The 18142-nt window shown below is 41.8% G+C and overlaps 2 protein-coding genes and 1 pseudogene across 3 annotated transcripts; all 3 read right to left on the bottom strand.

The window, feature by feature from the left end:
* Positions 1 to 1136: 1136 nt before the first annotated feature.
* nars1 (asparaginyl-tRNA synthetase 1) lies at positions 1137 to 11052 on the bottom strand. 2 transcript variants are annotated; one of them, XM_041058267.1, is made up of 15 exons: positions 10862 to 11052; positions 9931 to 10013; positions 9697 to 9762; positions 9223 to 9315; positions 8951 to 9040; positions 7995 to 8073; positions 7735 to 7805; positions 7303 to 7389; positions 6898 to 7119; positions 5248 to 5447; positions 3727 to 3862; positions 3392 to 3505; positions 3060 to 3191; positions 2652 to 2783; positions 1137 to 2404 (listed from the first exon to the last, which is right to left on the bottom strand). In XM_041058267.1, exons 1-15 carry the CDS (start codon positions 10881 to 10883, stop codon positions 2273 to 2275), a joined length of 1659 nt encoding a protein of 552 aa, XP_040914201.1. In that variant the 5' UTR covers positions 10884 to 11052; the 3' UTR covers positions 1137 to 2272. The 2 variants fall into 2 exon arrangements, with proteins under 2 accessions (XP_040914201.1, XP_040914200.1); XM_041058266.1 differs by having other exon boundaries at positions 10841 to 11052.
* An 884-nt stretch (positions 11053 to 11936) lies between these two features.
* LOC121195072 (tripartite motif-containing protein 16-like) lies at positions 11937 to 13732 on the bottom strand. Its single transcript, XM_041058268.1, has one exon. The coding sequence runs from the start codon at positions 13715 to 13717 to the stop codon at positions 12098 to 12100; it is 1620 nt and encodes a 539-aa protein (XP_040914202.1). The 5' UTR covers positions 13718 to 13732; the 3' UTR covers positions 11937 to 12097.
* A 1569-nt stretch (positions 13733 to 15301) lies between these two features.
* LOC121195232 lies at positions 15302 to 17322 on the bottom strand (annotated as a pseudogene).
* Positions 17323 to 18142: the final 820 nt, after the last annotated feature.

An 18142-nucleotide genomic window follows, 5' to 3' on the forward strand; every position in this document is an offset into this window, starting at 1 on the left:
GAAGGAAGAAAAGGACAAAGAAAGGATGACAGGGGTGTAAAGCAGGAGAGAAGGAGGACAGACAGTGAAAGCAGGTATTACAGGAAGAGGATGCTGTTTTTAAACTGCTGATATTCATTCTCATTGATACCAGTTTTTCTGGGACTGAGGTCTGAAGCTGTGTTTCCTTCTTCCTTGTAAAATCACTGTGTGAGAGTGTGAAGCATAAAGCCACAGAGGATCCAGGAAACACCAGCTCCTAAAGAGGGAAGTCCTCACTTATACATATATGTCTCTGTCTGTCTCTGTCTCTGTCTCTGTCTGTCTGTCTGTCTGTCTGTCTTCACAATGTTGCACAGCAGTGTCTGTATGGTTCCTCTTTGAATTTAAAGAGAATTTGTTTCACTATTCGTGTTGTGTCACAACAGTTTACTTGGAGAATCACCCAGTGGCCATTTAGAGGAACTGCAGCACAACACACCTCAACACTCAGCTAGATGAGCAGCCTCATTTGTTCAAACGCTCAAACTGCAACGCTAACATAGAGATAATAAGTGAGAATTATGGGAAAAAATGTCTCATTTTTTTCTGTTGGTGGATGCAGTGCACTTCCATTCACTTTTCCTGTATAAGGTGTGTTCAAAGTTTTCTACCAATGTGAAAGTAAACTGACAAAAGCTTTTCAGAGCTACTTCAGAGAAAATTATTAGATAAATAAGTTAGAGAGGTGTCAATGTGACACTAATGTGCTCACAAAAATAATGTAACCTTAACTATACTTTAGTATGCTGAAAGTGTACTTTAAAAAAAAAAATAGATTTAAAATTGTACAGTATGTGCCTGAATTCATTTGTGTATATACAAGTAATTAAAAAAAAAAAGTTTTTAATGTGTATTTAGTATTTTTGATGTTTGATGCTAAATGTAAAGTTCACTTCAGTGCATTTAAAGTATACATCAATACACTTATTAAAATTTACATTGAGATGTTTTATGTATTTATAATCTTTTTTTCTAAGTGTATGATGCCTGTACTGCTATAAAGTGCAGCTGAAATATTACTCTCTAAAAGTACATTTGCTACTTTCTTTTCCACATTTAGTGCCTTTTGTAAAGTAAGTATAACCAAAGTGAAGAAAAACCCTCATACAACCATCTGTTTGAATTACACGTAATTTAAGTGCAGTTTATTGAGCTGAATATTTTCAGACAGAGAGGCAGGATAAACATGATGAGACCCCCTGAGGCTGAAACCTGCGTCACATTTCCAAACTACCCATGAGAATCATTTGCCGACAGACTGCTGTCCACAGTTTTATGTCCAGACCCAGCTGGTCCTCTGAAGAAAAGAAGTAAAACTTTCCTAAATACATGAAACATGCACAAAAGCATCGCTGTTGTTTTTGTGATTTAAGTTTGAACCAACTGTTGACAGAAAAAAAAAATAACTTCATCCAACCACCAGGAGAGAGTCAGGACGGTGGTCATCCAATACAATGATGGAAGGAACGGCGTGTGTGTGTGTGTGTGAATGCTTGTTTTTTTTCTCCACACATCTTCAGAGGGAAGGACACACTATTCCATTCAAGATTGTTCAGTTACAGTAAGTGAATCTGTTTATATCAGTGAATCTGACACACACACTTCTTACACTGTGAGGTTTTTTTGTTTGTTGGTTTTTTGGGCCACAAACACCCAAACGAACATTTCTAAAGATTTTGTTCTGCATCTTAATGATTCTGTGTTTCACTGTGTGATTTTTAATGTAAATTTGACATCAGATTTATTTTAGCCAACTACAGTATGTGGTTCCTGAAGTTAAAGACATTTATTGTGAAAGTCCACTTTTTAGGAAAGCACAGGGTGGCTGCAAGTTCAGTCAACTTACATTCAAGACTTTTTTGATGTGAATTACAATAGAAAAATGTACTATTGAGCAGCTCCGAAAACCACATTTGAGACATTGCTCAATTCTTTCACAAGAAACTACAGTGTTTATTACCGGTTAAATAATCAGCCATGGAGCATCAGCAGAGGCAGAAATGATCAGATTCAGGTTTCAAGTCAGAACAAATGAGGAGGAGGCTGTGAGATACGAGGCAGCAGGTGGGAGTTCTGTCTGCGGTGAGACACGATGGAGTTCACTGTTCAGATGTGAACGCTTCAGAAAACAGAACAGGACAAAACATTGAATTCTTTGTTATTTGATTTAGCGATACATTTTATGGCTCATGTGCCAGGTCCAGATACACTAACAGGATTTGTGCGAGTATGTATGTGTGTGTGTGTGTGTTCAGGGTCGGCAGCGCTGGATGAATCGTGGATACAGGCAGACGTCCCGGATGTGATGTCTGTTCAGCAGCCAGGTGAGGAAACGCTCCAGACCCAGGCCGTAACCGCCGTGAGGACACGTGCCGTACTTCCTCTGAAACGCACACACAGACAGATGGACACGGCAGCCTGTTAATACACACCATTACTACAACAAACACAAACACGGCTAACACAGTAAGACCTAGTGCCCGCTTCATGACGGGACAACTGGAGACTTGATTCTGGCAGCTAGAATGACTTCTCAAGAGACAATGATGGACAAATAAACGATTAATCGGTTAATCATTTCAGGACTAATACAGCTGAACATAATGCCATTCCACTCAGTTTTCCTTTACCTGGTCAGTGTACCAGTAGTACGGGGTCGGGTCGATTCCCTCCCTCTTGTATCCCTCCAGCAGCTCGTCAGCGTCCCAGATACGCATCGAGCCTCCGACAATCTCACCAACGTTCGGCATCAACACGTCGACCTACCGGACAAAGCCGTCATGTGGGACAGTCAACACATCAGCTGATTGGTTAACAACTCCTGGGCTTCCTCTACAGCTTTCAGTGGGATCGGGGCTTTAGGTCCACTGAAGCTCCAGTATACCAACCTACTAAGACACCATTGATTCACACAACCAATAATGATAGATATGAGCTCTCTCATCTACAGCCTGACATGGATTCAAACATGGAGTTGGAACGACGCAGACTCTGACTGGTTGTGTTCAACTAGATTCAGGTTCTACTGAGGTTCATACCGACTCAGTGAGACGTGTGTCCTCAGCACAGCGCTGCATGTAGAAGGATTTGATCTCAGCCGGGAATCGACAGAGCAAGATGGTCTCGTTGATGGTGTCTGTCATCAACCTCTCTGGAGCCTCTGGGATGTCCTGAGAGGGAGGGAGGGAGGGAGGGGGGGAGGGAGGGAGGGAGGGAGGGAGGGAGAGAGAGAGAGCTGAACTCTCGGCCACTGATAAAGTAATGAGTCATACTGAGACTTGAACCTACAGTGGCTCATTTGGAGAGCGATGTGTGTGTGTGTGTGTGTTAGATATTCTGACAGAGTGTGTGTGTCGTGTTCGGACATCACCTCTCCAAACTCATAGTAGGAGCCGTCGTCCTTCTTGACGTCGTGCTCTCTGAGCCACTCGATGGCTTCGGTGTAGTTCATCCTCCGGAACGGCCTCTTGGGGGGTTTGAAGTTCTGAGGAAAAAAAAAAAAGATTCCAATCACATAAAACTTCATTTAACTTCATCTGCTAATGAAGATCATGTGATCAAATGCTTCAGAGCAGAAACACTGCTCAACAGTAATTAACCGTTAACTAGAAGACAAACTGCGATACTGTGATAACCTGACAGCCTGTTTTAGCTTGAACACGCTCCCACATTAAAAAAAAAAACAAAAAAAAAAAACTGATGTACCGGGTTGATGTCATAGAGCAGCTGAGCGGCGGGTGATTTGAGCACTCGGTCCACCACGTCACACACCAGGTCCTCCAGTCTGTTCAGCAGATCCTCAAACGACAGGAAGGGACACTCAGCCTCTATGTGAGTGTACCTGAAAACAGAAGATCAATTAATAATCATACTTAATTAAATAATCAGAACACTCTGACTTGCTGTAGTTTGATGTCCTTTCTTGATGAAGCACTAATAAATGTCCAGCTTGTGTCGTTCCTTTTAATGTGGTATCAGATTACACATCTATGGATACGTTAAACCCACTAATACACTGTGTTTAAAGCATAGAGCGCCTGGGAACTGAGCTGAGTCTGGTTTTTGCCTCATAAATCTGCAGTAAACAAGAGAAGGCAACTGGAGAATGTAGTGCTCGAGTCCTCTAACCCCAAGGCCACCAATGAAATGTGTGAATGAAAACAGTGTTTTTACTATGTTGTATATTCCACTACAATACAGGTGATCAAAGAGCAGCAGAGGGCAGAACGACTCAGGTAGAGTTTGCAGTGTAAGGCTTTGTGCAACTCCCTCTGAAGCCACCACAGGCTTTGAACAACATTTTTAAACATGTACAGTGCTCCTTAAGATTTTGATATGTAAAACCGATGAGAGTCGCCTCCTAACAGAATGAAATACTACCTGTGTGTCAAGTTACTACGCAGGTGTTTAAGTCCCTTTTGTTTTGTCAACACTTAAACACAATGATCACTTCCGCCCGCAAATTATCTGGTGAAGTATGTGAGTAAAAAAACCTGTCAGGTGCCTTTAAATAGCTTTACTGGACACACCAGTTTACAGAGAACATGGCTGACCTGGATGAAAACTTATTTATCCATCTCTCCTTTTTATTCTATGGTGTTTGTAGTTGTGTAAAAAGTCATCACTGTTGTGTCTGAACCAGGCAACAGAAGTAATTATCACAGTCCAAGAAACTGTGGCTACGTTTGGGCACCTCTGTCCACATATTTAGGTATGTGGTGTATTATCCAAGCTAGCAGACGTTTTTGAAATGTTCCATCATTGTGTATAGCTTTGTTTTAACTATGACATAATACCTGGTGTTCATTACAGGATGTAGTCACAGTTATCAGTCTGACTAAAGGCCAAATGTGATGGTGAATTAACCTAATAGTGTGGCCGCAGGGGAAATATCTGGGTGTGACCAGATTCTGTCACAGTCAGTGACGGAGATGGATGCTGTCATGAAAGACATCCATCAGTGTCTGTCTGTCCTTTACAGGATTTTTGAAACGTATCAAGAAATGTGTTGGGACATATATATGCTGATATAAGGCTATGTGAATTCATATTGCTGCATCTTCTCAGGATGTAGTAAAATTTATCTAAAATCTACAGAATTTTCCTTTGGACTTCCGTTGATGCCCAGACTGAGGTCTCTGTGTTGCTTCTGCAGCTGTTAAACCACACTGGGACATAATTCACTATCTGAGTGGTATTTGTTAATGTGTTGAACAGCATACTCACTCGGACAGGTGTCTTCGGGTGCGAGACTGCTCAGCCCGGTACGACTGCGCGATGCAGAAGGTGTCCCCCAGGGCAGGTATGCAGGTCTCCAGGTAGAGCTGGGAGGACTGCGTCAGGTACGCCTGCTCGCCAAAGTAGTTGAGGTTAAACAGCGTGGAGCCGCCCTCCACCTGAGTCTGCACCAGGGTCGGAGGAGTGATCTACACAAAGGAAAAAAACAAAAAGAAGTTAGAAAGCCTGTGATCCTGAGCTCACAGCTTTCTGACAACAAAATGTAAATACAGCTTTTTTTAAAATATGAAGTTATAATGCTCTAGGTGTATGAAATAAAACTTTTAATATTATTTCAGCAACAGCAATCACTGTATTCACATTCTGTAATTACCTCTCTATCTAGCCATACTCAAATGTAGTGATGGAGTTAGTCATTTCCACACTCATTTCAAATACAGCTACATACGAGGGACACATAGGAAACCATGCATTAAATCCGGAGTTAGTGTTTGTAATTTATTCCCACTGGTATCAGCCTCACTGTTTACTGTTCACTCTGCTGCAGGTGTCTCAGAGCTGAAGTAAGTTACTGCTAATGGAAAGCCACTTTCTACTTCTGCTTCATATTAAAAGCATTCACATGGCAAAACATTAGGTGGCTTTTATTGTGAAACAGTCTCAAGAAAGACAGCTGTGTTTCTGGGAATATATTTTTTTTTGGTCAACAGATCAGTTTTATTTTTTCCAAAGCAGTAATGGAAAAGTCGGGAGGAGCCACAATGGACTGTAAGATGGACACAAACGTCACCGTGTCCTGCTGTTGTGTGGCAAACTGCATGAAACCAGATCCTGGTTATGAGCATTTTTGACTCACTTCTCAATTAAAACAACTTGAGTTTGTTTGGTTGCACTGCAAACAGACACACCAGTGGCTCTTCTGCTGTAAAGTAGCTGCTCAGTGGCTGTTTGCTGTAGAATCAAACCACATTTACTGTTATCACCATAAACACGGGTGTTGACAAATCAATCCAGACTGAAATCTTAAGGATTCTAACTTTAAGACAGCTCAACATATTTAATAAGAGATCTGATGAGCAGATTTGGTACTGGGATCATATTTGACAGAATGCTGGTGGAGCCAAACCTTACTGTTTCAAAGAGTCAAATCTGCTGCCAACTCAAACCAAGCAACTGAACAAGAGAAAAAAAAAGCCTTAGCCTGCCGCCTCTGAGGGATTCTCTTGTATAACTGTACTGCTGCAACAATAAGATTTCAGGCCAATTTTAGAATTCAGTAATACGACTGGTTAAGATGGTTTTTCAGCTGCACAGAACTCAAAACACACAGCTGAGGATCAGCGTGTGTGAGTTTGTTTTAGTGAAGGTCAACACTTGACTTTCAGCGACCTGGCGCCTTTTTTTGTTTTTTTTATTTCAATTCAAGCACAGACTGCAGCCGATATAATCTGCCATCTGTAATCTTAGTCATGTCAACCAATGAAAGCAACCGTCTGAACCAGCTAAAGGTGAGAGGCATTCTGAAAGAATATTTTGTACATTTCTCTTTGCCTATAAAAGATAAATAAAAATTGTTCCTCTTAAAAACGAAAAATCTTAAGAATCAGTCTGAAAATCACGAGCGTTGGTGTGCCTCACCTCGTAGTAGCCGCGGCTGAAGAAGTGGTCCCTGAAGCACTGTGTGACGGTGGATCGGACTCGGAGGATCTTGGAGACGTTCTCTCCCCTGATCAGCATGTGCCGGTTGTTCAGCTGGACGTCCACATCTGACTCTTCGTTCAGCAGGTTGTCGGCCCCGCCCGCTGGGGCTAAGCCAATCAACTCCCAGAAGTCACAGTGCAGCTCGTGACCACCGGGCGCCTGGGAGAGGAAGACAGAGGACTCACTGATGACTTCCATCACGTTTTTATACTAACCTTTCACCAGCAATTACTAACTTGCTGCATAACCAGGTTACCACAGTGCATATAAACTTGTTGTCTGATTTCTCTGAGTGACCTGGGTTCCTGTTTGCATGCTGACTGTTGCAGCAGGTGTGTTTACCTGTTTCCCCTCAGGAACTGCAGTGACAGTCCCGTACAGAGCCACAGTACTCTCTGTGGACAACACCAAGCCGTTGTAGCACTGGCACTAAAGACGAGAAGGAAGCAGGTGAGTCAGAAGCACGATCAGCATTTTAGTCTGCAAAATTAAACTTTAACAGCTGTGGCGCTGATGACTTGTTTGAAGCGCCTTGGTTTACAGAAAAAGATTAAACCACTAAGTGTTAGACACAACCATAGTCAGAGACAAGGCTTTGGCTTTATGAACCTCTTAATGTACTAATGAGGAAAACATATCTATCTCAAAATTAATGAAAAAAACATTTTTAATGTATGAACATTTTATAACTTGAACTGTCACATTACACGAATGAGGAGCAAAAATGACTGAACTGTGACGTAACTGTAAAAAAGAGAAGGTATAAAGTTGTACCAGTTTATCAGACAGGACACACTGGAGGAAACCAGTTCCATCTCTCAGCACAATGAACATCAGGTTCTTCCCTGGAAGAGACCAAAATATACACCGAACTTAAGTTAAAGTATCAGACATTTGGAATTCAAGTCATGCCTTTTCTGCTCCGACATCAGAGGCTGAAACAAATCTAACACTGACACCATCTTCACACTCAGCTGTGTAAATCTAAACCAATGGAACCCATTATTTTTATTTTCACGTGTTACGCTCCTCACCCTGTCTCCTGAGGCGATGAACCCATCCAAACACTTTGACTCTCTGACCTCTCTTTGGCTCCAGATGATGAATTTTAACCTGTAAAACAAAGCCACCACTCACCTTTAGGTCATGAATATTTAGTGCTGAGTACTGAACCCCAGCACTTTATTGGTACACACAAAAACAGACTTGCTGCAAAGAGTATCAGCCACTGTCAGGTACAGAAAGTTGGCATTAAATATCCAGATATATAGTCATCTTGACTTATTCCCTGCTCAGACAGTTCCTGATTAGAAACAAAGACCAACCTCGTTTTCAAGATGACCTGCTTAGCCTCTTAAATATAGCTCAAAACAACCCATTTTGAGTGGATTAGAAAAGACATGCTGTAAGTAAGGTGTTGAAAAAAAGTACTGTTATTACTAATTAAATGTCAGTAAAGGAATTAGCATAAAAAATAAGTTCATAAATATCTGATGTGTCCAGGGCGTAGCACTTTTATTTGTCACTGCACACCCAGTTAGCATACACTTTTTACCTTTTGTGTTGTATTATTTCATCCTTTGTTTTTTTGTTGTCATATGCAGATTGATGCATGTCCTTCATGTGATCCACTGAGGATAAACTAAGATTAAACCTAATGCTACCCTCTTCCAAACAACAAGATTCTGTTATAGGAAAAGATGAAGACCAAACAGAATCCCAAGATGGTAAAACCTTATTTTAAACCCACCTTTTTAAGCTATTATAAGCAGTGTATGAACACTTACAGAGATAGTTTGGTAAATACACTCTCAAGACTTTGACTTTTGAGAGTTAGGTGAGAAGATTAATACCACTCTCCTTCCTGCCTGTTAAATATAAGGCCACAGCCGGCAGCTGATTAGCTTACTTCAGCACGAAGACTGGAAATTCTGGTCACAGCCAAGAAATAGTCTTAATTGTAGATATGGCGTAAATGTGAAAGACTGACCACTTCAGGCTCAGGCAGGCTGGGGTCATTCTCAATGATGATCTTCTTGGCTTCTTCCAGGTTCTTCTCTCTCCTCTCGTTGTCCTCTGCCTGCATGACAAACAGGGAGCACACATTTAAAGACACTGGTGCACAGACTGAAAAACCGATATCCTGGAGGGAGTTTTTGTAACTCAGTGATGGCAGGTAAATAAAAAAACAAAAGCAAAAAAACATGACTTTGTGATCCCCTATCAAAAGCTGATATGAAGCAAATAATGGAAAAAACACACCTCCTTCTTTTCTTTGGCATCATTCTTTATCTGCTCACGGTTAAAGGCCTTCTTTGCATTCTTCATCTGTGTCTTAGAGATCACCGCCCAACGCTGAGGAAGAGAAGGAGGAGAAACACTGAATTAATAAAAGCATTTTTTTAAATAGTCTTGTCTATGTGAGCTGCTGCGTACAGTATCAAATATATCAAGTAGCATTGTCACCTGCTTCTGCAGGTTTTTACAGCAGCCTAAAACTGTAGCCAATGATAGTGACAGAATCACACAGTGACAACAACCTTTGAATGAGAGTTTCAACTAGTCAGTGAAAACATGCTGCAGTTCTGGAACAAATAAAACCTTGTGCAACACAAATGAAAGGATTTTTTTTTTCATGTAAACCAAGAGAGGATCATTTCCAGTGTGTGTAGTAGGACAATATCAAAAAGGTTAAAGTACAAAAAGAAAAAAAACAAAAGATTTTTTTAAACCAACCTCTCCGTCCTTCTGTGATTCTACATAGATGGTCGGGAATGGCTCCTTCCCAGCAAATATCAGAGCCTGTGAGAATATGATACCAATAATATCAATTAATATCAATAAAATCTCTCCTACTACTTCTGACACTAACAATAAAATCTGTTACATGAAGCATTTTAAACAATACATGCCTAAAGATATATAGTCAAAGTAAACAACTATGCTATTTTATGCTACGTAACCACTTACCTTGAGAGGAGTTTTGAAGGGTTTCTGCTCTGTGCCATCTCCATCCTGGTCGCTTCCACATTTGTCCGACACATAAAGCTCACCTGAGAAACAGAGACAGAGTGAGACATCAGACTCTTTCCCGGTCAATACAAAATACCGGTGGGAAACATGGATATTTGATATTTACTCCTGTCTGTGTAGGTTAGGTAGGATTATCTGCTAAAAACTACAGTTTCCAGCTGTTAGAGGAAGTTATTTAGTCGTTTTTCATATAAAATGAAATGAGACTGGGTGTTTAATTTGCTCATAATTTGCTTCAGTACAGTCAAGACTGTCAGGAGGCAGAAGCTAACAGCCACCAAATGAACAAAGTCACACTTTAACTTTTAGCTTGGAACACAGACATTAGAGGCAGTGTGTTAAGAATAGCATATAGTTCTATATATACACTCCATCGGTGCATCTGGGTGGATCCAGACTTTCTTGCCCCTGCAAATACTGACTCGTTGAGAGACTGAAAGCATTTCCGGTGTTTTCAGGTGTTACACAAGTTTGCTATACATGTTACTATGCGAATAAAAGACAGTAAAATTACAAAGCGAGGACGAGGACGAATGCACCGGGTTAAATGACTGACGCAGACCCTTAGCTGCTGCATTGCAAACTGACAGCTGTCATGGCTAGCTATCAGCCTATGCCTGGCTCACACTCTTTATCTGTGACTCTGATTCATGCGACAGCATGTACGAGAGTATGTACAGTGACTATGTAAACCTATCCCGCATGAATGTACATCGAACCAGATCCGTTAGCTACATGCTAACCGCTAACATCACTGAAACTGATGCAATACACAAAACACACATGTCTTTAGGAGCTAGCTAACCAGCTAGCTAGCTAGCTCTGGCTAAGCTACTTTCTTTCTTACCCACTGAGACTTGCTCCACACCTTTTGTTATCTCCGTCGCCATGTCCAACCCAGTTGTTACGGCAGCGCGCTGAGATTGGGAAACAAAATCACTTTGATTCAAAAAAATGGAGATAAAACCCCAGTAGCGACAGCCGGTAGCGCCTATTCAGCCACGGACATGCAACTTTACGTCAGCCCTGCCGCAGCTCGCTATGGTCAAACGCGGACGATGTAGCTGGAATCGGTTTTGCCTTTCGGCACACTTTGTCAGCGCTGATTGGTCCCCCTGGAAACGTCACCACCATGACAGCAAATTTGATTGGTGATGTGTCCTGTCAGTTAGCTCAAGTTCCGGGTCAGTTAAAAGAATGCTCAAACACCTCAAACTGCGCTCTGTTTTTTTTAACACAATGAATAAACAGATGTGAACAAAAGCAAATTACTAAAGACGAAGAAAATATTTATTTAATTGTCTGATTTATTTAAATGTGACTCCCACAGTGATGAAGACTGACCCTTGTATGCAGCAGAACAGAAAGCTGTAAATATTACAGCAACAAGACCACACCATCCATCAAACCAGAACTGCTACAACAGCAAGTGTTTTTCAAGAGATGTTAATATGATATCAGTCTTTCCAAATACCTAAGAACCTAAAAGTTGAATCAAGTCAATCAGACTCAGAATCAGTATAAGAATTAGGTTTATTGCCGTGTAAGTGAAAGAGTTTAACAGTACTAGGATTTTGCTTTGGTGGTTTGGTGCATACATAGAAAGTAACTTCAATAAGAGTCATGCAATATAAAAGAAAAATATAGAATACAAAAAATAAGATAAAGTAAGATAAAGCAAGGACCAATCTTATTTACAAGATATACAATATGAACAAGACAGTGTGTTTAAGTGACCAAAGAGTATTCTCTCACATCATTTATTACCAAAGAAATTAATTTTAAATCCAGTACTGTTGCCCTAATCTTGTTACACAGATTTAAATAAAGAAATATCCTAAAATAATCATTTTTTATTTCTTTTCACATTATCCTCCACACATTATTCAGGTTATCTGATTTTGTTTGTTTGTTTGTTTGTTTTTTTGTATTGTTATTTTTTTTTTTGTTGTTGTTTTTTTAAAAACAACCGTATTTTTTCACATTTAAGTTTCCTTAGCATTTTATGTTTCTGCTGTTTCCTTTGCAACGGTTTACTTAGGATACTGATATTCTCTGACAATAAACAAAACCAGAGACAAGTCATCATGAGCAGGTCTCAGTCCTAACAGATCGCAGCAGAGGCTCCACTGACATACATACCGAGTCCAGGACAGAGCGGCCGACTGAATGTGGTCTGGACTCTGTGGAGGAGAGTCATGGTTTCAGAGACACTGTAGAAGGACAGAATACCTGCCCTGTGGTCCAGGTACACTCCCACTCTGGAAGACAGAGGACCTGAGATTGAAGTTCTGATGTTGTCATGTCTGAATTCATAACCATGACAGAAACATTGCAATGCCCAAGATTTGTCATTGTGTCCAAATACACTTTCTGCCCCTGCTCTGCTGATGTCCTTGTATGCAACCACTACAAAAACTTCAGGCCCACGCAACTCCACCTCCCAGTAATGACGTTCAGTCAAACTTTCTCTACATAAAATTTGACACCAGCTAGTGAATTGGTCTGGGTGTCCAGAAAAAGACATATGTCTTTGATAGTGTTTCACTGTTCTGTCGTCAACTGCCATATAGATGTGTGCCGTGTTTGGATCCAGTGTTATTTGACATGAGTACTTTAGGAATTCATCTCTGGTCTTGGGTTCTTCTTGTGGCAATAAAACATCCACCTCGGCCTCTCTCTCTGAGCTTTTGGTCCATTCCCCACTAAGAATGTCTTGTAGTTTATCGTTGAGCTCTGACGCAGCTGCTGTCACATCTTCAGTGTACCTCATGGAATGTATGTTGATGTTAGGTGAATCTGTGGCTTCAGTAAGATGTGACAGCAAAGGGTAAGTCTGCAGAAACTGGCTGTGGTTCTCTGTGTGAGAGAGTTTATCCAGCTCAGTGTCTTTCCTCCTCAGCTCAGTGATCTCCTGCTGCAGCTTCTCCTGAAGCTTGATGACGTGAGTCACTTCAGATTCCTGGCGAGATCTGATCTGCTGCTTCACACCTGTGAAGATCTTCTCACTTTCCCTCACAGCTTTATCAGCAGAGCTGTTTATAGCCTCCACCTCTTGCTGAAGCACCTTCACATCTTTCTCTCTTTTCTGGATTCTCTGCTGGATTTTTTGCCGTCTCACCCTGAGCTCTCTCTGTCTCTCAGTCATTTCTGTTACAGCAGAGACTGTGTCATGGCCTTTATGTTCATCCATGGAGCAGAGATAACAGATACACTGCTGATCAGTGCGGCAGAAAATCTTCATCACCTCATTGTGACGAGTACAGATGTTCTCCTGAATCTTCTTGGAGGGTTGAACCAGCTTGTGTTTTTCAAAGGCTGGAGACTCATAGTGAGGCTGGAGGTGTTGCTCACAGTAAGAGACCAGACACTGAAGACAGGACTTGAGAGCTTTCAGTTTTCTCCCAGTGCAGAAATCACAGGCCACATCTTCAGGTCCAGCATAACGGTGATCAGCTGGTTCAGCTGAGGCTCCTGTTTTCTTCAGGTCCTCCACTAAATCTGCTAACATGGTGTTTTTCACCAGGGCAGGTCTCGGTCTGAAGGTCTGCCTGCACTGAGGACAGCTGTGGATTTCTTTCCAAGCCTCTTCATCCCAGTAGCTGTTAACACATTTCAGACAATAGCTGTGTCCACAGGGAATAGTCACTGGATCCTTCAGTAGATCCAGACAGATTGAACAGCAGAGTTTTTCCTGGTCCCACTGAGCTCCTTGCTGCGCCATTTCAGCTCCCAGTGACAGTAAAGGTCAAACAGGTTCACCTCCAGATAACCACCTCCCTTTAAACCATTTCCTTCATACACCGTACGCTTCCTAAGCTGCAGTAAATATGGCTTACATCTACCCAGCATGTTGGTTACACCTATCTGTACACTGGCAGATCTGTGGAGTGAGCAGAGAGTAACACGTGGACTGAGGGGGGCGGGCTTTATCTGAGAACAGGAAGAAGGGTGGGGAGGAATTACTAGCGGATTTCAACAAGGAAGTGTGTGTCTCTAGCCCCTGCTTACAGCATGCAGTAAAGAGCATGAGAGAAAAGTGGAAAATAATCTTTCAGGATTCCTAACCCTTAACTATACTAAACGTTTTTATTTTACAGCACTGGTACAACATGTATTTTGAGCTGATAACAGATATTGTGTAGTCTTTTGATGTATGTGATGGTCATACTGACACTGACAGCCTTGTCAGTATGTAGAGAGCAGTCAGAGGATGCTGAACATGCAGCTAGTCAGTCTGTGGTGTACCTCTTGTTGCTCCAACAGGAAAAAAGCTGTAGACAACACAGCAGAGGCGTCAATCACAGTTGTAATGTATACTTCACATTGTGTACAATATGAAGTACATACTGATTAATGTGTAATATTTAGTTTTACGTTATATGTTGTACACAGTGTGGAACACATCAACTATTATATGTTTTAGTCTCATGTCATTGTTTCATGCAGCAGCTCCACCTTCTGTTCAAACTAAGAAATGACCAGATAAAGCTAATATATTGGTTTTAAATCAAATGTTACTCCTCCATGTTCACTGGCATGTGTGCACTGATTTACATGTACCATCACACCTTTTAAAATATCAAATGTGCCAATAACAAATTTCACATGAAATCACATGAATTTTTTTTTTACTGCTGGATTTCAGATAGAGAAGAAGAAGAAGAAGAAGAAGAAGAAGAAGAAGAAGATAAAGTCCTGAAATAGACCAACACTGAACTCATAAGTTTAAGCAGCTTTTTTAAAACAAAGACTTATAGGTTGGATTTCACATCTATTCGAAACATCCAGGAACACGTACTCAGTTATACTGTTAAAGTTAGAATCTAGTTAAAACTTTTTCCAGCAGTTTTGACAGAGCACATCAAAATAACCCACAGGAAGAACTTCACTCATCCTTCGATAAACAAAAACAACTTTATTGACTGAATAAGTTTCAGATTTCATCTCAAAATTAAAATCAAAACCATTTCACACAGTAGCTTCACAACCATGCACGATGCAGCTAGGAAACTTTAAAGGTGTGTAGTTGAGCTCAAAGTGAAGAATTAGGGATGGGGCCACTGGCTTCCCCGCATTATGCTCGTGGCCCACATTCCTTTCTATGCTGTAGATCACTGAGCCCCAGCATCCCCACTCTAAGACATGAGGTACAACTAAAGACCACCTTGCGATGGGATGACACCAGCCACAACGCTCATCAACATATATTAAAATATTTCCATCAAATCTTTTCACATATATATATACACACACACACACACACACACACACACACACACACACACACACACACACACACACACAACAGACTACAGGCCCCATAATCAAAACAACCACATTGGAAAAGATTTGATAGAAATATTTAACAGACATCTAGAAATGACAGCTGGGAATGGAGGAGGGGGAGGAGGAGAAGGATGTGCAGCATATAAAACATGATACAAACAGGGTTGGCACCATTCCAACCAAATTACAGAAAAGTTAGTGGATGAGCTGAACTGTGACACATCACCATGAGGAGCGCTGAGAGGAGCTATTAGCTACAAACACTGAGACAAAATCATTGTCTACTTGAGCTCACACAACTCAGCAGTGGATCCTAAACCAACAAACCAAAGTCCCACATAGAGCGGCTGAGTGAACGTGGTCTGGACTCTGTGGAGGAGAGTCATGGTTTCAGAGACACTGTAGAAGGACAGAATACCTGCCCTGTGGTTCAGGTACACTCCCACTCTGGAGGACCCTGGGACTGAGATGGAAGTGCTGATACTGTTCGTCTGAAATCATAACTTTTGTTAAAACATGCTAAAGCCCAAGACTTGTCATTATTCCCAAACAAACTTTCGTCTCCTGCTCTGCTGATGTCCTTGTAAGTGACCCCGACTGAAACTTGTGACCCACACCTCTCCACCTCCCAGTAACGTCGGCCAGTCAGACTCTCTCTGCTCAGGACCTGAAACCAGTCGACAAATCTTTCTGGGTGAGGAGAATGTAACCGTCCTTCTGACACCACTGTTACTTTTCTGTTCCCTCCAGATAAAACCAGCTGTGTGTTTGCTGTGTTTGGATCCAGTGTGATTTGTTGTGAGTACTGTAAGAATTCAGCTCTGGTCCTGGGCTCCGCTTGTGGCAGTAAAACATCCACATCAGTCACTGTCTGTGAGATCTTGGTCCATTCTTCTTTAAGAATGTGCTGCAGTTTATCTCTGGCCTCTGACACAGTCGCCATCACATCCTCAAAGTATCGCAGAGGTCGGATATTGAAGCTGGGTGACTCTAAAGAGTCAGTGAGATTTGAAAGTAAAGGGTAATTCTGTAGAAACTGGGTGTGGTCCTCTGTGTGTGAGAGCTTCTCCAACTCTTCATCTTTGTTCCTCAGTTCAGCGATTTCCTTCTCCAGCTTCTCCTGAAGCTCTTTGACTCGTCTTTCTTCACTTTCCTGCTGGGATCTGATCTTCTGCTTCACATTAGACCTTCTTTTCTCAAAGAGAAGGATCAGACCTGTGAACATCTTCTCACTTTCCCTCACAGCTTTATCAGCAGAGCGACTGATAGTCTCCACTTCCTGCTGAAGCACCTTCACATCTTTCTCTCTTTTCTGGATTCTCTGCTGGATCTCTTGCTGATTCACTTTTAGCTCTCTCTGTCTCTCAGCTCTCTCTGCTACAGCAGAGGCTGTGTCGTGGCCTTTATGTTCATCCATGGAGCAGAGATAACAGATACACTGCTGATCAGTGCGGCAGAAAATCTTCATCACTTCATCATGACAGCTGCAGATGTTCTTCTGAAGCTTCTTGGAGGGTTGAACCAGCTTGTGTTTTTCAAAGGCTGGAGACTCATAGTGAGGCTGGAGGTGTTGCTCACAGTAAGAGACCAGACACTGAAGACAGGACTTGAGAGCTTTCAGTTTTCTCCCAGTGCAGAAATCACAGACCACATCTTCAGGTCCAGCATAACGGTGATCAGCTGGTTCAGCTGAGGCTCCTGTTTTCTTCAGGTCCTCCACTAAATCTGCTAACATGGTGTTTTCCACCAGCACAGGGTTTGGTATAAAATCCTGCCTGCACTGAGGACAGCTTTGTACTTTCCCTTGTTTCTCTTCATACCAGTACCTTTTAATACAGTCCATGCAGTAGCTGTGTCCACAGGGAATCGTCACCGGATCTCTGAGTAGATTCAGACAGATGGAACAGGAGAGTTTTTTCAGATTAATTTCTCGCTGTGCCATTTCTCCTCTCGGAGACAGAGAACGTCAAATAGTTTCACTTTCTCATTAAGGACTGAAACTGTTCCTCTCCTGTGCGTCCACTTGATCTGTAGCGCATATGGCTTGTCAGCTCTTACACTTAACAGCATACAGGTTATACTTATCCATACACTGTCAGGTCTGACAGTGTCGAATGAATGGGAGTGGCTTTGTTTGAGAACAGGACAAACAGGGAGTGGTTGTCAAGGTTTAATTCCATACAGGAAATGGAGCAGTGTGGTTACACACCCTGTTTACAGCATGAGGTGTATGAGACATAGACCTGGACAAGTTAAACCAGAAAACACTTGATGTTCTCATGTAAAAAAATACAGTACATATTGTCACTTCTGCAGGTGGTCAGACCTTTAACTCCTTGTATGCTCCAGGATTATTGCTGTTCAGTTAACAACACCATGGTTCAGGCTTATCTTCTTCAGCAGTGTTTCTTCACTTCCACTTCTTTTTGAATCTGCTCTGCAGATCGCACGTTGTTTTGTTTAGTGTTCAGAGGGCTTTTTTTGAGCTTTCATTCTGAAAAGAGCTGCCTGCTGCAGGACGAACAACTTAATGCAAGAGAACCAAAACAGCAAAGTTGTTGACCAGAAGCTAAACAATGAGCTGGAACTCGCTAAGAAGCCCTGAAAAGCAGAGGGCAGCTGCAGGTTCATCAGTACGAGCGACCACCTTCACTTTCTCCCATTATCAGTTAAGCCAGACTGTAAATACCTTAATGGCTTAGTCAAAGTACATTTCTGACATGCTTGCGATCTGCCGACAGAATCACCCTCCTAATGATTTGGCCCAACAGGTACATATGTATGTCAGCTGTGCATTTTAAAACCTCCCCTGCTACTGTTTGTTCTGCAGTACCAGCACTGTTACCTGTACTGCTTTCAG

The sequence above is a fragment of the Toxotes jaculatrix genome, chromosome 16, assembly GCF_017976425.1.
Source record: "Toxotes jaculatrix isolate fToxJac2 chromosome 16, fToxJac2.pri, whole genome shotgun sequence".
Taxonomy (NCBI): domain Eukaryota; kingdom Metazoa; phylum Chordata; class Actinopteri; family Toxotidae; genus Toxotes; species Toxotes jaculatrix.

Excerpts from the sequence above, each read along its gene's own strand:
- nars1 (XM_041058266.1), bottom strand. The coding sequence starts at position 10,883 with ATGGCGACGGAGATAACAAAAGGTGTGGAGCAAGTCTCAGTGG. Across the intron at positions 9,041-9,222 it reads ATGCCAAAGAAAAGAAGGAG|GCAGAGGACAACGAGAGGAG; the intron begins GTGTGTTTTTTC and ends TTTGTCATGCAG. Across the intron at positions 3,506-3,726 it reads TGCTCTATGACATCAACCCG|AACTTCAAACCCCCCAAGAG; the intron begins GTACATCAGTTT and ends TTTTTTCCTCAG.
- LOC121195072 (XM_041058268.1), bottom strand. The coding sequence starts at position 13,717 with ATGGCGCAGCAAGGAGCTCAGTGGGACCAGGAAAAACTCTGCTGTTCA.